The sequence below is a fragment of the Grus americana genome, chromosome Z (genome assembly GCF_028858705.1).
Source record: "Grus americana isolate bGruAme1 chromosome Z, bGruAme1.mat, whole genome shotgun sequence".
Taxonomy (NCBI): Eukaryota; Metazoa; Chordata; class Aves; order Gruiformes; family Gruidae; genus Grus; species Grus americana.
This window is the reverse complement of record NC_072891.1, coordinates 79773056-79788221: the sequence shown is the minus strand read 5'-3', so window position 1 is coordinate 79788221 and position 15166 is coordinate 79773056. Positions and strand designations below refer to the sequence as shown.

The 15166-nt window shown below is 37.9% G+C and overlaps 1 protein-coding gene across 4 annotated transcripts in view; it reads right to left on the bottom strand.

Annotated features, from left to right (window-relative positions):
* The window catches only part of RASGRF2 (Ras protein specific guanine nucleotide releasing factor 2), a 131962-nt gene continuing 116796 nt past the window's right edge, over nt 1-15166 (bottom strand). For all 4 annotated transcript variants that reach the window (XM_054810426.1, XM_054810423.1, XM_054810424.1 and 1 more), the window contains exons 20-27: nt 12635-12695; nt 11863-11966; nt 11162-11246; nt 10365-10562; nt 8324-8403; nt 6326-6443; nt 5502-5570; nt 1-4765 (exon numbers count right to left, since the gene is read on the bottom strand). In XM_054810426.1, the coding sequence (XP_054666401.1) occupies nt 4673-4765; nt 5502-5570; nt 6326-6443; nt 8324-8403; nt 10365-10562; nt 11162-11246; nt 11863-11966; nt 12635-12695 (808 nt within the window). In that variant the 3' untranslated portion in view covers nt 1-4672. The remainder of the gene's footprint in view (nt 4766-5501; nt 5571-6325; nt 6444-8323; nt 8404-10364; nt 10563-11161; nt 11247-11862; nt 11967-12634; nt 12696-15166) is intronic.

Sequence of the window (15166 nt, the reverse complement as noted above, 5' to 3'; positions counted from 1 at the left end):
GAAAAGAACATTTATTTAGCATATAGGCACAACACCCTGCCCGATATGCATTACTAACAATACAAAGCAATAACTTCAAGTCAAAAGCCACGTTACAATACATGCAAACCATCTGGATTTTGTACTAAGTAACACATTAGATATAGGTACATCTGTCAAATAACCACACATCTATTCTCCTAAAAGAACAAAACTTCAGAGACTATTTCACAAGTAAAGGTACCACAAAACAACCGTAGTTGAGCAGCATATTGGACACAAAGCATCCTACACAGAAACATTTGACCTTTGGAGGCAAAAGCTGTAACAGGCAAATAGCTGAGAGCCAGATCCCCAAATACTTACTTATGAAAAGCTCTCAGTGAAGCCTAAGGTATTATCAGAATGAGGTCTGAAGGATTTTGCCCTTAATGAGAAACAATTATGAGTGGGTAAAAAGGTCTCTACTGGTGATAATTTTAAATCATATATCTAAGTTTAATGTTGCTGATAAGAGTGAAAGGAGGAAAAACTGAGTATCAATACAAATAAAATAATGCTTTTGTAAACCTCTTAAAATAAATAATGATTATGAAGGAAAATTTGGGATAATGAACATGTGCTTAAGTCAAAATAAATGTAGTTAAAGTTAATAAATACTTTAAATAGTTAAGTTCCTTTTTATCTTACAGAACAATAATCAATATTAAGAACTAGGAAAGCAGTAAGAGGATGGAGACCTCTTCTTTAATTTTAAATAAGGGTGATCAGTCCCAGTATCGTCTCTCACTATTAAGCTACATGTTTGTGTCACAGGACTAGCCAAAAGAAAGGGACAGAATATACACTTACTGCCACTGTAAATTCAACAGATCTACTTTTTCTTCCACACGATGACTAACCACAGGCTCAGTCCACTAACAACACTGGTGAATTTAGTGGTGGGAGGAGAGGGACGGGGGGGCAGTGAAGGCTGGGGTGAAGGCAACTCTAACCCCGTACCAGCGTGTGACAAGTGCTCTCTGTCACATGGAAGGGGACGTGTCTGTGCTGCTGCCCAGGCTCCCAGATAACTACGGGCTGAATCTGGGCTGCTACTTATGCAATAAAAAATACTGCAAAACTCCCTTTGGACTTTGCTGGCAAATTTGCTATCCCCAATGCTTCCAGACAGCCTGTACATCCTGAGGCGTTTTTGTCCAGAGGGTGCCAAAGGGAGCAGCCCCTCCAATGTGAGAACTGCTGTCACATCTGACCGGTGCAGCAGGGCTGAAGAGCTAAGAAAGGCAAGTAATAGGCGCTTCAGCCCTTCTCTTTCTTACAAATCCTCAATCATCTGCACTTTTTCAGCTCCAACTGCAGAAAAGCAAGTCTGCTCTGCTTCCACACCATAAAATCTATAATGGACAAGATCCTAAAAGACAGCAAGATCCAAATGACAAAGTCCTCACTTGGAGACATCCTCCCTAAAGCAACAGAGGCAAACTGTGGGTATTTTATGACTGGGATTTCTATCTCCATATATTATATGGCTGTAGTGGAGTGGCACAGAGAAGCTGGTAGCAAGGAGCTCCATAATCCCTGTGCGCTGTACAGGGAGATCACTGCACTAGCTGGTTATATCGATGTACTAGGCAAAGCGTCACATAAAGCAAGTTGCTGCTGCCTACTAACTATTGCCAGAGATCAAACACTGAAACACTGCAGCAGTACTGTAGCAGAGGCACTCCGGCCACTTCACTTACATGTGAAGTACACAACCTGACTGCGGGGCAGACACACCGCTCTACCCTCGCTGTGTAGGATTCCTGCAGAACAGCTGTTTCCAGCTCTGATTAGGGTTGCAACACTGGTGAGTGTTGTGGATAACAAGGTGCATGCTCACTTCTTTGAGCAGTCACCTCCTGTATTTTAATGAATGCATTGTATCCCCAACCAAAAAGATCAGTCATCAGCAAATCAAACATTACTGTGACCACAACCTTTTTTTGGTTTTTGTTGCTCTGAACACAAATGAAGTATCTAGTTACTCTAGTGATTCTAATCTAAATTGTGCCACTGACCCAAGAGATAACTTTTGGCATATAAATAGTATACGCTTTTCCAGAGGGGCTTAACTACCACATTGTCTACTGATTTTAAGATATGAATGCTCAGCACTTTTGAAAAAACCCCATGTCTAATCCTTTGTCTTCCTCTCTGTGCATCTGCAATACTGTAGCACGAGCACAGCACCACCCCTGCATATTGCAAGCGTTAAAATGCATCAAAAGTTTTGAAACTCTCAAGAACCAATATACACACACAGAATACTGAACAGTGAACTGTGAAAAGAGTAGGATGAAGAATTGTATCCTGTAACCCCAAGAATATCAATAAAATTTGGTAAAATAGGTTACAGGCAGATAAAGCAGCAGTTAATAGCATACAACAGAGATGCCAATTGACATTGACAGTTGTTACACATTTTCTTTGTTAACAGAGAAACAATAAAACCAAATTAAGAGATCACTTTTTGGACCACTTTTTTCCTGTTTCTTCATTGCTTCAAAGTGTTTTGTAAAACTACCATATGGTAACTGCTTCTGTATGGAAAATACACAGTAAGTTGGTTTTGTGGTCCAAATAAACCACGCTTCTTCTTTTATTTATTTTCTTTTTTCTTTTTTTATTATTCTTTTTTACTTTTTTTTTACTTTTTTCTTTTTTTTTTCTTTTTTTTTCCACATGCATTGGGATGCAAGCAGCTTCTTGTCAGTCATTAGCAAAAAGAACAAGCACATTTTTGACAATAAAAAGCTTCTATAAGTAACATTTTCCACATTCATTGCTACAGCAATCATTAGCCAGAACTATTTAAAATGTTTCTGGAATTTCCTTTTCTGTTACTGTCTGCTTTTCTAATAGAGGAATTTTCCAGTATTTGTGATGTTTCCTCATGCAGTTATTTACAAAGAGATGGTGCTTGTGGTGAAGAACCTTAATGAATTTTACAGTCGCTAAGGTACATTTATAAATGCTAGCAGTTACACTCAGAACAAATGGAATTTATTGTGCAGCTCTGGGCTGGGCCAGCAATATAATTAAAGTGCAAATAAAGACAAAAACCACAAGCTAGGCAGATCCATTTTTCATTGCCAGCATTAAGAAGCATCGTGATTGTGGTAAGAAATGTCAGATCAATTAGGCCTAGGTCACAATCTCTTTCAAACACCTATCTCCCTGAGAGGATTTAAGGGAGGTATACAGCAATATAGCCCTATTCTACAACTGGCTGAATATCATTGGAAAAGTAAGGACACTTTTCCAGCCAATTTTTTTCAACAGTGCTAAAACCTGCGTTTTTTACTATCACGCAGTTTAGCTCACTTTCACTATTACACATTTGAACTCACTTTCCATGCAGTTAAAACAGGCCACTCTTGATCAGGAAAATTTAGGAAGTAACAACTAGCTGTAGAAATGACATCTATCCACCTGTTACGTCACAAAAGCACAGGCTTTGAAAACATTTACAAACAGCACATTTTCTTAAAAATATGCCCATATCCAAATGACAATAACTACTGCAGATAAAAATATATAGCTTGTGCTTGCTGGCATTCCAAGTTCACCACTGACATGAACAATTTTAGAGCTAAGTCAGTGCCGAATGGCTGAACAAAAAAATAGACATTTTTCAAAGCACTGATTCCACGTAAAACAAAACTGTCACTGCAACTCCTAGTGTTCATTGCTGATCACTACCCGCTGCCAGACCAGACATGTATTTATCTCCACAGTGTGTCCAGAAAGTGCTCTGTAGCCTGACCTGTCAGAAAAGCTGCAGGAGGTGCAGAAAAATAAAGTGCCTTTTCCAGGGCTGTGTGCAACACGACTAACCATCCCAGTCACTACATGTCTGGATTTCTCAAGTCTCAAGCATAGCTCCTAACCTTGTATTTCCCAGCTGAAGCTTGCAAAGCTGGCAACTATTTACAGCTATTCAACTAGTTCATTTGCTTGCCATGCTGCAAATACTCTCATTATGTATTAATGAAACAGTATTTACAATTCCTTTATAGGTAAAATCAGTCACATTAGAAGACTGACAAGACATTTAAAGAAGGTAACATTTTATAAGGATAGCATTAAATAGCAAGTATTTTGAACAACTGCACATCTGAAGATAGTAGAAGCTAGCTTAATGTTACTCCAACATAGTAGATGACTGTTAAGATCCTGCTTTTTCAATTAAACTAACACGATACGAGGACACCACTGCAATTACTGCCCCAGTGAACGCATAGTTAGCCATCAACCCAGACCACATCACAGCCATTTTGATCATTTATCTTAATATACCTGAGTATATTGCCACCATTTCAATGTCTCCTTAATTTGTCACTTAAGATGGCTACAATGAGTTCACAGGAAAGTCTCATATTTTCCATTAAATGCATAGTCCCTACTGCAAAACATTATCTTTGCAAAGCAGCAATAACTAAATGCTGGTGGGAAGCATCTTTGCTTTCCACCTTCAATGGTCACTTTCGTTGTCTGAGAGGGAAATGCTGTGAGATTTTGTATCTCTTATTGGAAAAGAGAGCCTACATTATTCTCAGTATTTCCCTTACAGTCTTTAGGACTTAGCATGCATTATTTTGTTCACTGTACTAAAGCTTTCTGTAGACTTTGAGGCAAAGCTGGCTCTTCAGGCAGGGAGTCTGGGTTCAATCTTCAGGGAAAGCTCATACAAGGTATCTTCGTCTATGATGAGCGTCTTGTCAAGCAAATAGTGAGTGACCTGGAATGGAGAAAACACAGATGAACAGACTGTATGTTACTTCCATAAAAATTTATCTGCTTTCCTTTTCCTCTTCAGCCCATTTCGGATCCTGAGATCTCCTCATGTTGTTTTCTTGAGAAACACAACAGCTCGTTTGAATGGTGTAAAGCTGTACCAGCAGCACTCTAGGAATCAAGTACGGCCTCTTAGGAATGGGCAAGTCCTTAGCCAGGTTACCTTAAGCCCATGTTGCTCTTCTGGAGTCAGAGGTGAAATCTGCTCTGAAGGCACAGACTGGCTTTGGGCAAATTTTCATTGCTCCCATGAGGGACAAGGGGCAAAGAACTGCAGGATGCACACAGCATCAGCAGATGCTTGACCCAGATCCTGTCCCCTAATCCCAGGATTCTGGGATTCCCTGGGGAATTACACTTCCAACTGGGCAGGGAGAACGCATTTGCCTTTGAAGCTCTTCCCTCATCCCCCAGGCCCATGAAAGCTGCTATCCCAAGAGAGCTTCCAGAGAAGAAGGAAAAAACTTGCTTCTATAAACAGTGTCAAATAAAGAGTTTCTGCCAGGATGAGGGTATTGCACCCCCAGAGTACTTGTCCATATTTCTGTCTGTCCTCTCCTCTCTGTTTGTGGGAGCAGAATACATTGATTTTAGCTTTCAAGCACAGCTGTGTCTTACAACTAATTGCTACCACAGCTTTGATTTCACTAGTAGGTAACAGTGCCGAAGAAAAGCCTTACCTTCTGCTGATGCTCTATGCGGTAGGAAGTCTGCTGGAACTGGCGTATTTCCCGGATAATATGCGAGATCTTTCAAAAGAATACAGATATATGAGTAAGTACAACTGTGTTTTGTCTTTAGCTAAGCCACATAAGGCAAGAATTTTGCATCAAATTATGCATTTTATCCTGGGAGGAGGGAAGGAAAGGGCAGAGATCATCTCCTAACAGCTTCCAAGGATTTAACTTTCCTAAATTAACCATTTATTGTTCAGTGTCAAGTGAACCACCTTTTCTCTCCACTCCCCATACCGATAACCTCTCTTCTCTTTGCCTTGAGTGACTGCTGCAATGTGTAGCCATAAGAAGGGCATTAAGCTGAGATTAGAAGAGAAATTTCCATGCTTCCCTCTGAGAAGTTGTTACAAAGCAACATTACATGGTAGTTGAAGAGAAATCAACTTTAAAATACTTTTTTAGATAGACCCTAGCACACTTGGAAGATTGTGATTACTGCTTTCTGATGAATCACTACATTGCTTTAATTTTGGTTATTTCAAAAAGCCTTTTGTTGCTCCTTTACGAGTTTCAGACAGCTGCTTTTTCTGTCTGTCACTTCTCAAAGAACAAATTGGAGGCAAATTCACCCTGTAAAAATACTCAATTTACCAGAAGGTGGTGATAGAAGACTGGGTCGAGTAATAGCTTTCAAATAGCTACCTATGGTGCCAATATACTTGTAAGTCTTAGAAGTTAAATCTTAGAAGTTAAATTCAAAGGAGTTGTAATTAAATCAATAATTAACTGACATAATGAAACACCTGGTATAAGGAACTGAAAATTACCATTCTCATTTTGGAAAAATTGACAAGGCCTTCCTCAGTGAAGTTTGGTGTTCCTTCTTCAATGAATGCCAGGTCCGTCAGGTACATTCCAAGGTAGGGAACAGCAGGCGGGTTGCAACTGTGAAACAAGAAATCAGCATATTTGCCTGTAGCTGAATTTAGAAACTTTTTTTTCATAATTCACACAAACTCTTTATTACTTAAAATACTTCTAATCAATGGGTTGCATTCATTTCTAAGACAAACAGCTGCTCTGACTTCACTTGAGTTGTATTTGCTCTACCTGTGACAAATTGAATGTATTCTGTCCAATATCTAATATTAATGGCAGATAACCTTTAGTAAAAGGTAGAATGGTAACGGGAAGGAGCAAGAGGAAGGACAGGTAAGCTCTGGACTCAGAGAACACCTTCAAGCATATTTCAATCCTGGCTCACAGACAATCCCTAAAATAGATCCTACATGCAAACTAAAAATGCATGTGGATGTGCTTCTGCATGGTTGGTGTTCTGCAGTCGTGTAAGCATCCTAGTATAGCAAGCGTACATGTATGCGTGTGTGTGTGAGCACGTGCGTGCACATGTGGATATATAGACATATATCTATGTATATACATGCACATATATACACATACATAAACATACGTATATACAGGCATGTATATACATATGTACGTGTGTATATGTATGTACGTATATACCATTCTGTCAAAGTCTATTCAGGCCTTCTCAATAGTGAACACAAAGAAAGAGGACAACAGAGAGGTAGCAAAGATGATCTGGAAAACTGTCAATGCAGACCCTAGAGAATAGGGTTTTTCTTTTCTTGGAGGGACAGGATGAATAGGATAATGATTACTGCTTCCTTAATGCAATAATCACTGTTCCACGCTCGCTGATTCTTTCCTCAGCAGAAATAGTAGCTAACTTCGTTTTCTGAAGCTCTGGCATAAGAAAAATGCAGGGTGATGGCTGTACTGTTAACTTAGGCAGACTGCTGACTATGCTTAGCAGTGCACTTCGTTCTGGGTATTTTTTATATTATAAGGGTGCTTGTTATACACAGGCAAGCAATATATTAACTGAAAGGTGTATGAAAGTACCTGTTCATATATGGTGAGTAAAAACATTTTTAAAAAAGCGATTAGCTCCCCAACAATATTTTTAAAGTAAAAATTTACTAACTTGAACTATGTATATTTTGAAACTTTACAGCAATTATTCTTGCTTCTCTCGAGATCATTTGAAGTAGTGGCACCACTCAATCCTGGAAAGCCTACTTCTAATTGCAGAGCTTGCAAAAATACAGGTTTTCTATGCATACGGTTGGTGTCAATACAGAATTGTACAACCCTTGCCATGGGATAATTTGGATACCAAAATTACATACAGTCAAACACAATCTGCCAAATCAATTAAAGAAAAAAATATTCAAGGACTACTGTACAAAAAACCAGGCTGTCTTCCAGGATGGCAGACTACAGGGGGCTGGAAGGGTATAGGAGATGAAATACCATTCTGCATTTGACCTATTCCTACATCCCTCTCATCAGCTACTGGTCACTGTCAGAAACAAGATAAAGAGGTGAACGGATCTTTGATCTGACTCAAGATTATTCTTAAGTCCTAAACTTCTTATCTGGAGCAACAACTTTTTGGAATCTTGTTTTTGAATACGAACTTTTATTTACAAACCTGGCTTCATGCTTATTGGAAAAGTTTATCAGTGTAAGTAAAACCCCAACAGGGAACATTCACACAGAATAATAGTTTAATTTGTTTCAGTAATTCTCTGGAGATGTTATATTTATCTATCAGGGGTACTAAATCATGGGTTATTCAGCAAAACAATAATGCCAAATGAATAAAAATAGAATTTAAAAGGTTATTATATTAATATTATATTAATTATAAAAGCTTAATCAAAGCCAATTAATCTTTAACATGTACTATCCACTGCTAATAAGAAAACACAATTGTATGGTGTAGAGAAGCATACTTTTTGAGCGTTTCTCTAAGATTTTTAAATCTTCCTTCCGATGATACAGTCTTCTGAAGTTTGTCCATGAGAGCTTTTGTCTAGAAAGAAAATGCATTACAAATGTCATTGCTGCTGCACATAAATGACTGGGATTAGATTTTAGAAAAGGTGTAATTCACTTAGCATCTTCACCCCATTTTCAAAAGTAATAACATAGGCATTAGGAATGTGGCTTCACTGTAGTTCCTAGTATATTTCTGAAATTGGAGATTAGGCAGCTTTAAAGATTTTCCTTTCAGTGATGTACAGAATATGTATCTATGCTGATATTATTAGCCAGCATATTCAGGAAAAATACACAAGTTCATTAAATTAATGGTCAGCAATCTTACATGAGGATCTTCAGCTGCATTTACTGAAATTAGTGACAGTAAAGGATGTTTACTATCTTGCAGCTTGCATTAAGCTGGTTTTGCTTCCAAGTTTCTGATAAAAGCTGAATATGTATTTGAAAATATATTACTGTCTTACACAAATTACTTTCAGTGGGCATCATCAGCACCTGGTTACCTCGTAAGCAAAATAAATTTGCTTTTCAGTCTATTTATGTTATACACTTGAATCACGAAAAATTTGTCATATTTGAAATGGAACTTCCAATTAAGAGAAAGCTGTAGGCAGAATCAGACACTTTCTTTTTCTTCTAAACAGCAGGCTGGCGAAACACTCAGATTATGTTTCTAATAAGTACTGGAGAACTGTGCAACAACATTAATCTGTTGCTTTGGGTTTTTTAATTGAGAAGTTTAAAAATCAAACAGATTTTAAACATAAAACTTTCAGAGGTAAACTCATATAACTGTTTGTACTGAAAGGATTTTCAGCATATTTTTAAATAAATGAACATGGCACCAACTATAAAGCATCTGAGAAAAAGCTGACTGGAGAAAGAAGGCAGTGCGGTCAGAATGTATACTAAGGGCATTTCATTGCTCGGGCTGCTTGAGTGCTTTGCAAAAGCTGCAGAAACATACGGAGGAAGAAATGCAATGATACAAGTCCACCTTTTGCATGTCAGTTATCCACAGCTAAAAGGGCAATCTGAAATCTTCCAATTAGCTGGAGTAAACCCTGTATCCAAATACTGCCTAACTTACAAGTGATTGACTCTGTCCTACTGACCTCCTTGCTCTGTTATTCCACCATATCAAAATATTAACTTTTTTTTTTAAATAGCAGAAAGATGAGATTCAACCAATTTCTCCAAACCATTTAAAACAGAGAACATAAAATCATAGAATCATAGAATATCTCAAGTTGGAAGGGACCCATCAGTATCATTAAGTCCAACTCCCTATAAAAGACTGGATACTCTTCATCCTGGTTAGTCTTTTTTTTCGTGTTTTATTTTTGTTATTGGCAGCCATTCTCACAGGCTCAGCCAAGCTGCTGACAGTCTCAGCAGCAAGGTAAGGGTTAAAGGGAGATATTCACAGAATCACAGAATGGCAGGGGTTGGAAGGGACCTCTGCAGATCATCTAGTCCACTAGCATCTAAACTTAGGCACCTAAATGAGAAAGAGCTCTGGTTGTCTACAGTCTCTTACTGGGTAGCAAAAAAACCCAGCACCTTGAGAAGAAATGCTGATCTTTCTACTGACTTTCTGCACAGGCAGTGAAATATGGCTCCTATTTTAGGCACCTGAGCTGACAATATTTATAGCTAATAATCACCTGGATGTGCCTATCTCGAAATATCTAAATTAGTTTTCTCAAATATTTCAGTACTTCAGGCTCAGGTCATAGATTTAGGCACCTGCTACTTCAACTGACATCAGTTTGTTCCAACAGATACTTAATTAATGATACCAAAGAAGGGGTAAGATAAATACAAAATACTTTGACATGAAATACCAGTACCACGTGGTGTTTCTGGCAAATAATCAGAGTATTGTAAAAGTAGAAGTATTTATGGGAGGAATCCTATCTCAACATACTGTTTTCTGAACACACTGACCAGTAAAATCTAGAAACCATACTGTAATTGTGTATTTCTTACCTGTTTGGATACTTTACTCCAAGTTTTCTTAAGTCTGTAGATTGCACTTCTGTTCAAGGCTGATGTGATTTCTAACACACCGTTATAATTGTGCATACATCGACAGATATCAGCTACTGCTACCCACTTTTCAATTGAGTTAGCCCGGGAGCTGACATCAGCATAATTCATGATTTGGGAGGCAACAAGGTTACTCATCTGACCAAACAAAGAGGAAGAAATTTAGGACATTTAAATAATTTAATCCCTTTTAACACATAATTATTTCACGAATAAGGCAGAAAAGAACTAATGCACAACAGAACTCATGGCTCTCAATAAAGCCAGAGGAAGTGTATTGAGAACAGTGTTGTAGGGCATGTTGATATGAAAAAAGGGTGAGAGATGCAGTGGGGAGTATCTCCAAGTAAACAGTAATAAAACTGATTGGAAAATGGTAAAAAGCAAAGATATTGTTTGGGATACAAAGGGCATTCATTAAACAGAATTGGTGTTATATTTTCAGTCTCTGGAGAAAATCTAGTTTCTTCTGTAAGCAACAAGGCATTGCAGTACAGTTTAAAATATTCTACTCTATTAAATTGCCATTGAAATGCTGAGTACCAATTCTTGAAAACAAGAATCTTCATGTGCTTTAAGAGGTTAATCACAAAAACCTGTAACATTCAGTTGCTACTAGATAAGAAGTTACACCACATTGTAAAAAAAAAAAAAAAAAAAAAAAGTATTTTGTTCCAGAGGTTATAGACAGTGTCAACAGAGTTTCTAGACAGCAATCTATGTTTAAGAGTACTTACATCATTAAAATGTTGACTAGTTTTCATAATACAGGGTGTTCTCTGATTTTTATCTGCTTTCATCCAGCCCTGCCCAAGAAACTCTCTAGATATTGATGGAAGAGAAAAAAACCAAACAGAAATGCTCTTAATATACACAGTACACAATCTCTGTCTGTAACTGTAGCCTAAGTGGATTTCGACTATACCTCATTTTGTTACAAGCTAATAACACAGCTTTACAGTAATTCCAGCATTTCACTATACTATTTTTAATGCTGTCTGAAGCAGTAAATATTATAAAGAAGATTTATTTTCCTTTTAATCCCCTCCTCCAATCCCCTCATCCTAATTTTCAGCATTGTGGTCCTATTTGAAATTGGTCTCATCAGCTTACATGGTTATATCCATGTTAAACTGCAGTACTCATGAAACTGATTTGACACTCCCTCCCAAGAGACACAGCACTTCCATACTGTACTCACCCTTCACTAGCCCAGAACCTTAGACCACAGATTTCTTTCTTAGCAAAGAACCCAGTCTTTCAAAACATGATCAAACTATAGGGGAGTCAGAGGCAATGACAGAAGCAGCCAAAGGACATTCTCCTGTTATGTACGCAAACCTTTTTGTCAGTAGCAAGAATTAGTGTAGTACCTAACACTGCCATTTGGTAACTCATCCACCGTACTCACTTCAGTCACTTGTAGGAGAACACTTACTCATATGGTATTCTTCGGAAAATTATGTGATCTAAAAGAGTTATTTGCTCTGCAAGCTCCATGGCCGACAAAGTCTCAAAGCACTCTGGTTTTCGACAATCTGACTGTAAAAATAAGGAGAACGCCTAATGATCTTTTTGTGCATCAAAAGACATTTCAAAGCACAGGGTACTAAGAACTTCACATGAACTTTCAACACAGAGTTGTAATTAACTTCTTTGCTACAAAGAAATAAGAAGTAAGAAAAATTGCTAACAACGTAAGGGTAAACATCAGGCTGGAAGCTCACAGGAAAACAGGGACATACCAAGTCATGAGTAAATACGTAGGTCGAGTCTGTGTATTCCACGTTACTTTCCACATAACCACTCTGCACCTAGTTCATTGCCCATACTCTTCATCAGATTAATGCAACGCACTTATGAGATGGTGGTGATACAGTTTGGAGGAGGACGGGCATTGTCAGTCAAGGCCAGCTATGGTTCTGATGGCAGCTGAGATGGCAGACACTTATATTTTCATATACATTAATATCTTTCTCTTTTTTTATCATCATGTGATTTAAATCCAAATCCTAAAGATTTGACCTGTTCACCTCTGATATAGGCTCCAAATTCTTACCTTCTCTAAACTGAAAGGTACATTTCTGATGTAAAAGAACAGTATTTCTGTCCAGAGTTGTAAAGTTGCCGTTGTGCTACCTTTATTTACTTAAAGCCACAACATTTCTATAGGAGTTTTTATGTTTAAATTTCAATATGAATGAACTTACCATCTGAATGATACCCTCTATTTTTAAATGGGTATCATCTTGATCATCCTGAGAAAGAGCCCTGAAAAATTAAGTAGAAGAACATCCTATATAAATAAAATTGTCTACGGTTATGAGAAAACCTTATCACAGATAGACAATCATGTTTTTCTAAAATAAATTCTAAGACTGCAATTGAAGATGTAAAGAAAAAAAAAGATGTACCTAAAATCTAATGTCTTGTTTCAAGTAAAAGTGTACAAATGGTACAACATCAGAGTCACATATGGTCAAATGGTTGTTATGGAGGCTTACAGTCTCTGAGCTAAGAACAGCATATACTGCAGAATGGTCAATGACAATACCTGTACATATTTGCTGATTATAGTGATAAGGTTTCTACATCTATCCCACTTCGACTTCAGTGCAAAAAGTTTGGTGGACCAAGAAAAATTCCCTTTTCAAGAACTGGACTGGCAACGCAAAACCACAATACAATAACAATAATATTTAATCAGGAACTCTCTATTCTGAATAATCCCAGGAAATCTAACAGTGGAAAATTACATCTCAAGCTTTTTCTCTGATTTTTAAACTACTATGCTAAATGATATTTTGGGGAAATGTTTGAAAAACCACCATTTGAGAAATGAAGAAAAGACAGCAAAATAGGCATGCATAAAAGAAGGATTCACTGGGAATTGTTCTTGTTTATTGGCACTACACTGTCTATTCAGTGTCCCACACAAAGAAATAGACAACAAACTGCTAGCAAATTTTACTTGTAGCAAGTACATAATTTGCTTTCAGCAATACAAGTGTTAATCCATGCTTCCAATTCTGCTATAGAAAACCTGTGATTATTAGGGTTATTTCAGAGTAAGGGGTCAAAAATTAACCCAGCAGAAGCAGTAAGTATTCATCAAACCCCATCTAGCCTGATGTGGTATCTTGGCACATAATTCTAAGATCTTATCCCTTCATTTGGAAAATACAGACTCAAAGAAACCTTGAATAGACTGGATTTATGTAATACAGAAAAGACAAGATTCAGGGTGAAAGAACAGTATGTTGGTATGTAAAAGACTGCCTATAAAGACACCAGTGATACGGCAAAAAGTCACTGTATTGATTCACATCAGGGAAGATTTAGTTTCAACATTAAGTTCAGTTTTCCAGCTGCAAGTATAGGTGAGTATTGGAACAGGCTTTCTGCAAAAGTTGTAGAGTGTTCATCAGCTGAATTTTCAAGGAAAGTTTAGATGACCATTTTCAAAGAAGATCCAGCTCTACAGATTATTCCAGAAAGCACAGAAACTGGACCAGGTATTTTCTCATGGTCCCTCAAGTCTTTATTTTTGCACTCTGTAGTAACAGACTTTCCATGTACTGGCTGGGGAAAGGGTTAAAAGAAAAGGACTGTATTGTCTGGAGACTTTAGCTATGAGTGTAAGATATGGAATCTGTACTATGTGGGTGGGGAGGAAGTGTTAATGCTTAGTACACTAGGTTCTTCTGTGGTGGGTTGCTGTTGTTTCCTTTTGGTTTGCAAAATTGGAGGACTAGGTTAAAATCAAATGCAGATACACAGAGAAAGGATCTAAGAAACCTCCTTGCCTTCATTTTCAGCCTATCAAATCCACACAAAATGCCCCTCTCATCATAGGAGTTGGAAACATTTTATGTCTGATGGGCAAGCTGTGCAAACTCTTGAATGTCTACTTCTTCAGGAGAACCCTAAGCTTCTTCTCCAGATAATAACTGTGCAGCCTTGGTAACTGTAAATAGACTGGAATCTGTCTTTCCTGAGCAGCTTATTTTGTGCTGTATCACATGACTGATTGACTGCAGAAAGGTATCGTTCACCGTATGACAAGAGCATGTGCTTCCAGGCAGTAAAAAAAGAGAGGGCTTGGCCTTCTGCTCCAAGTATTCTCAGTAATCTTGTAAACTCATAATCTGAGTTCATTACATATAACTTTACATTGGCTGGAGTTCTCATCTTTGGTACAGAAATTATTGTATTTGCTTAATACAAAATGAAATAGGAAACATGAGATTCTTTCAAGGTTGAAAATAGTTAACTTTTCCCCATCTTTCTTCCTGATGCTCTCTAACATGACATCTCACATTTTATGTAGACTTCCAATCCCTCATTCTGAAGAAGTGACTGCTGCTTTTTCTCTAACACAGCGGTCTCATGAAGTAAATTCTCCTTTTATTCATAAATGCTCTACGTTTAAATGTGCAGAGGACAACACATCTCTAGACTGGATAAAGGTACTTTTTGATAGCATCAACAGCAGCTTCCACTTCATTCTGCACTGTTGTGAGCACTGGGATAGCTAGTTTCAACATAGGCCTAGGAAGATATGCTGAGCTCAGTTCTGCTTGGGCAGTTCCCATTGCACACCTTGGAGAGCCTCCTGGAAGCTGGGTAAGAAGCATAGGTCCATATGAGAAGAGTTACAAGAGAAAGCAAAGGTAAGGAGAGATTCTGCTAGACTGTTTAACAGTATCCCTCTCAGGGAGGACTGAATGGGGTGATACCTC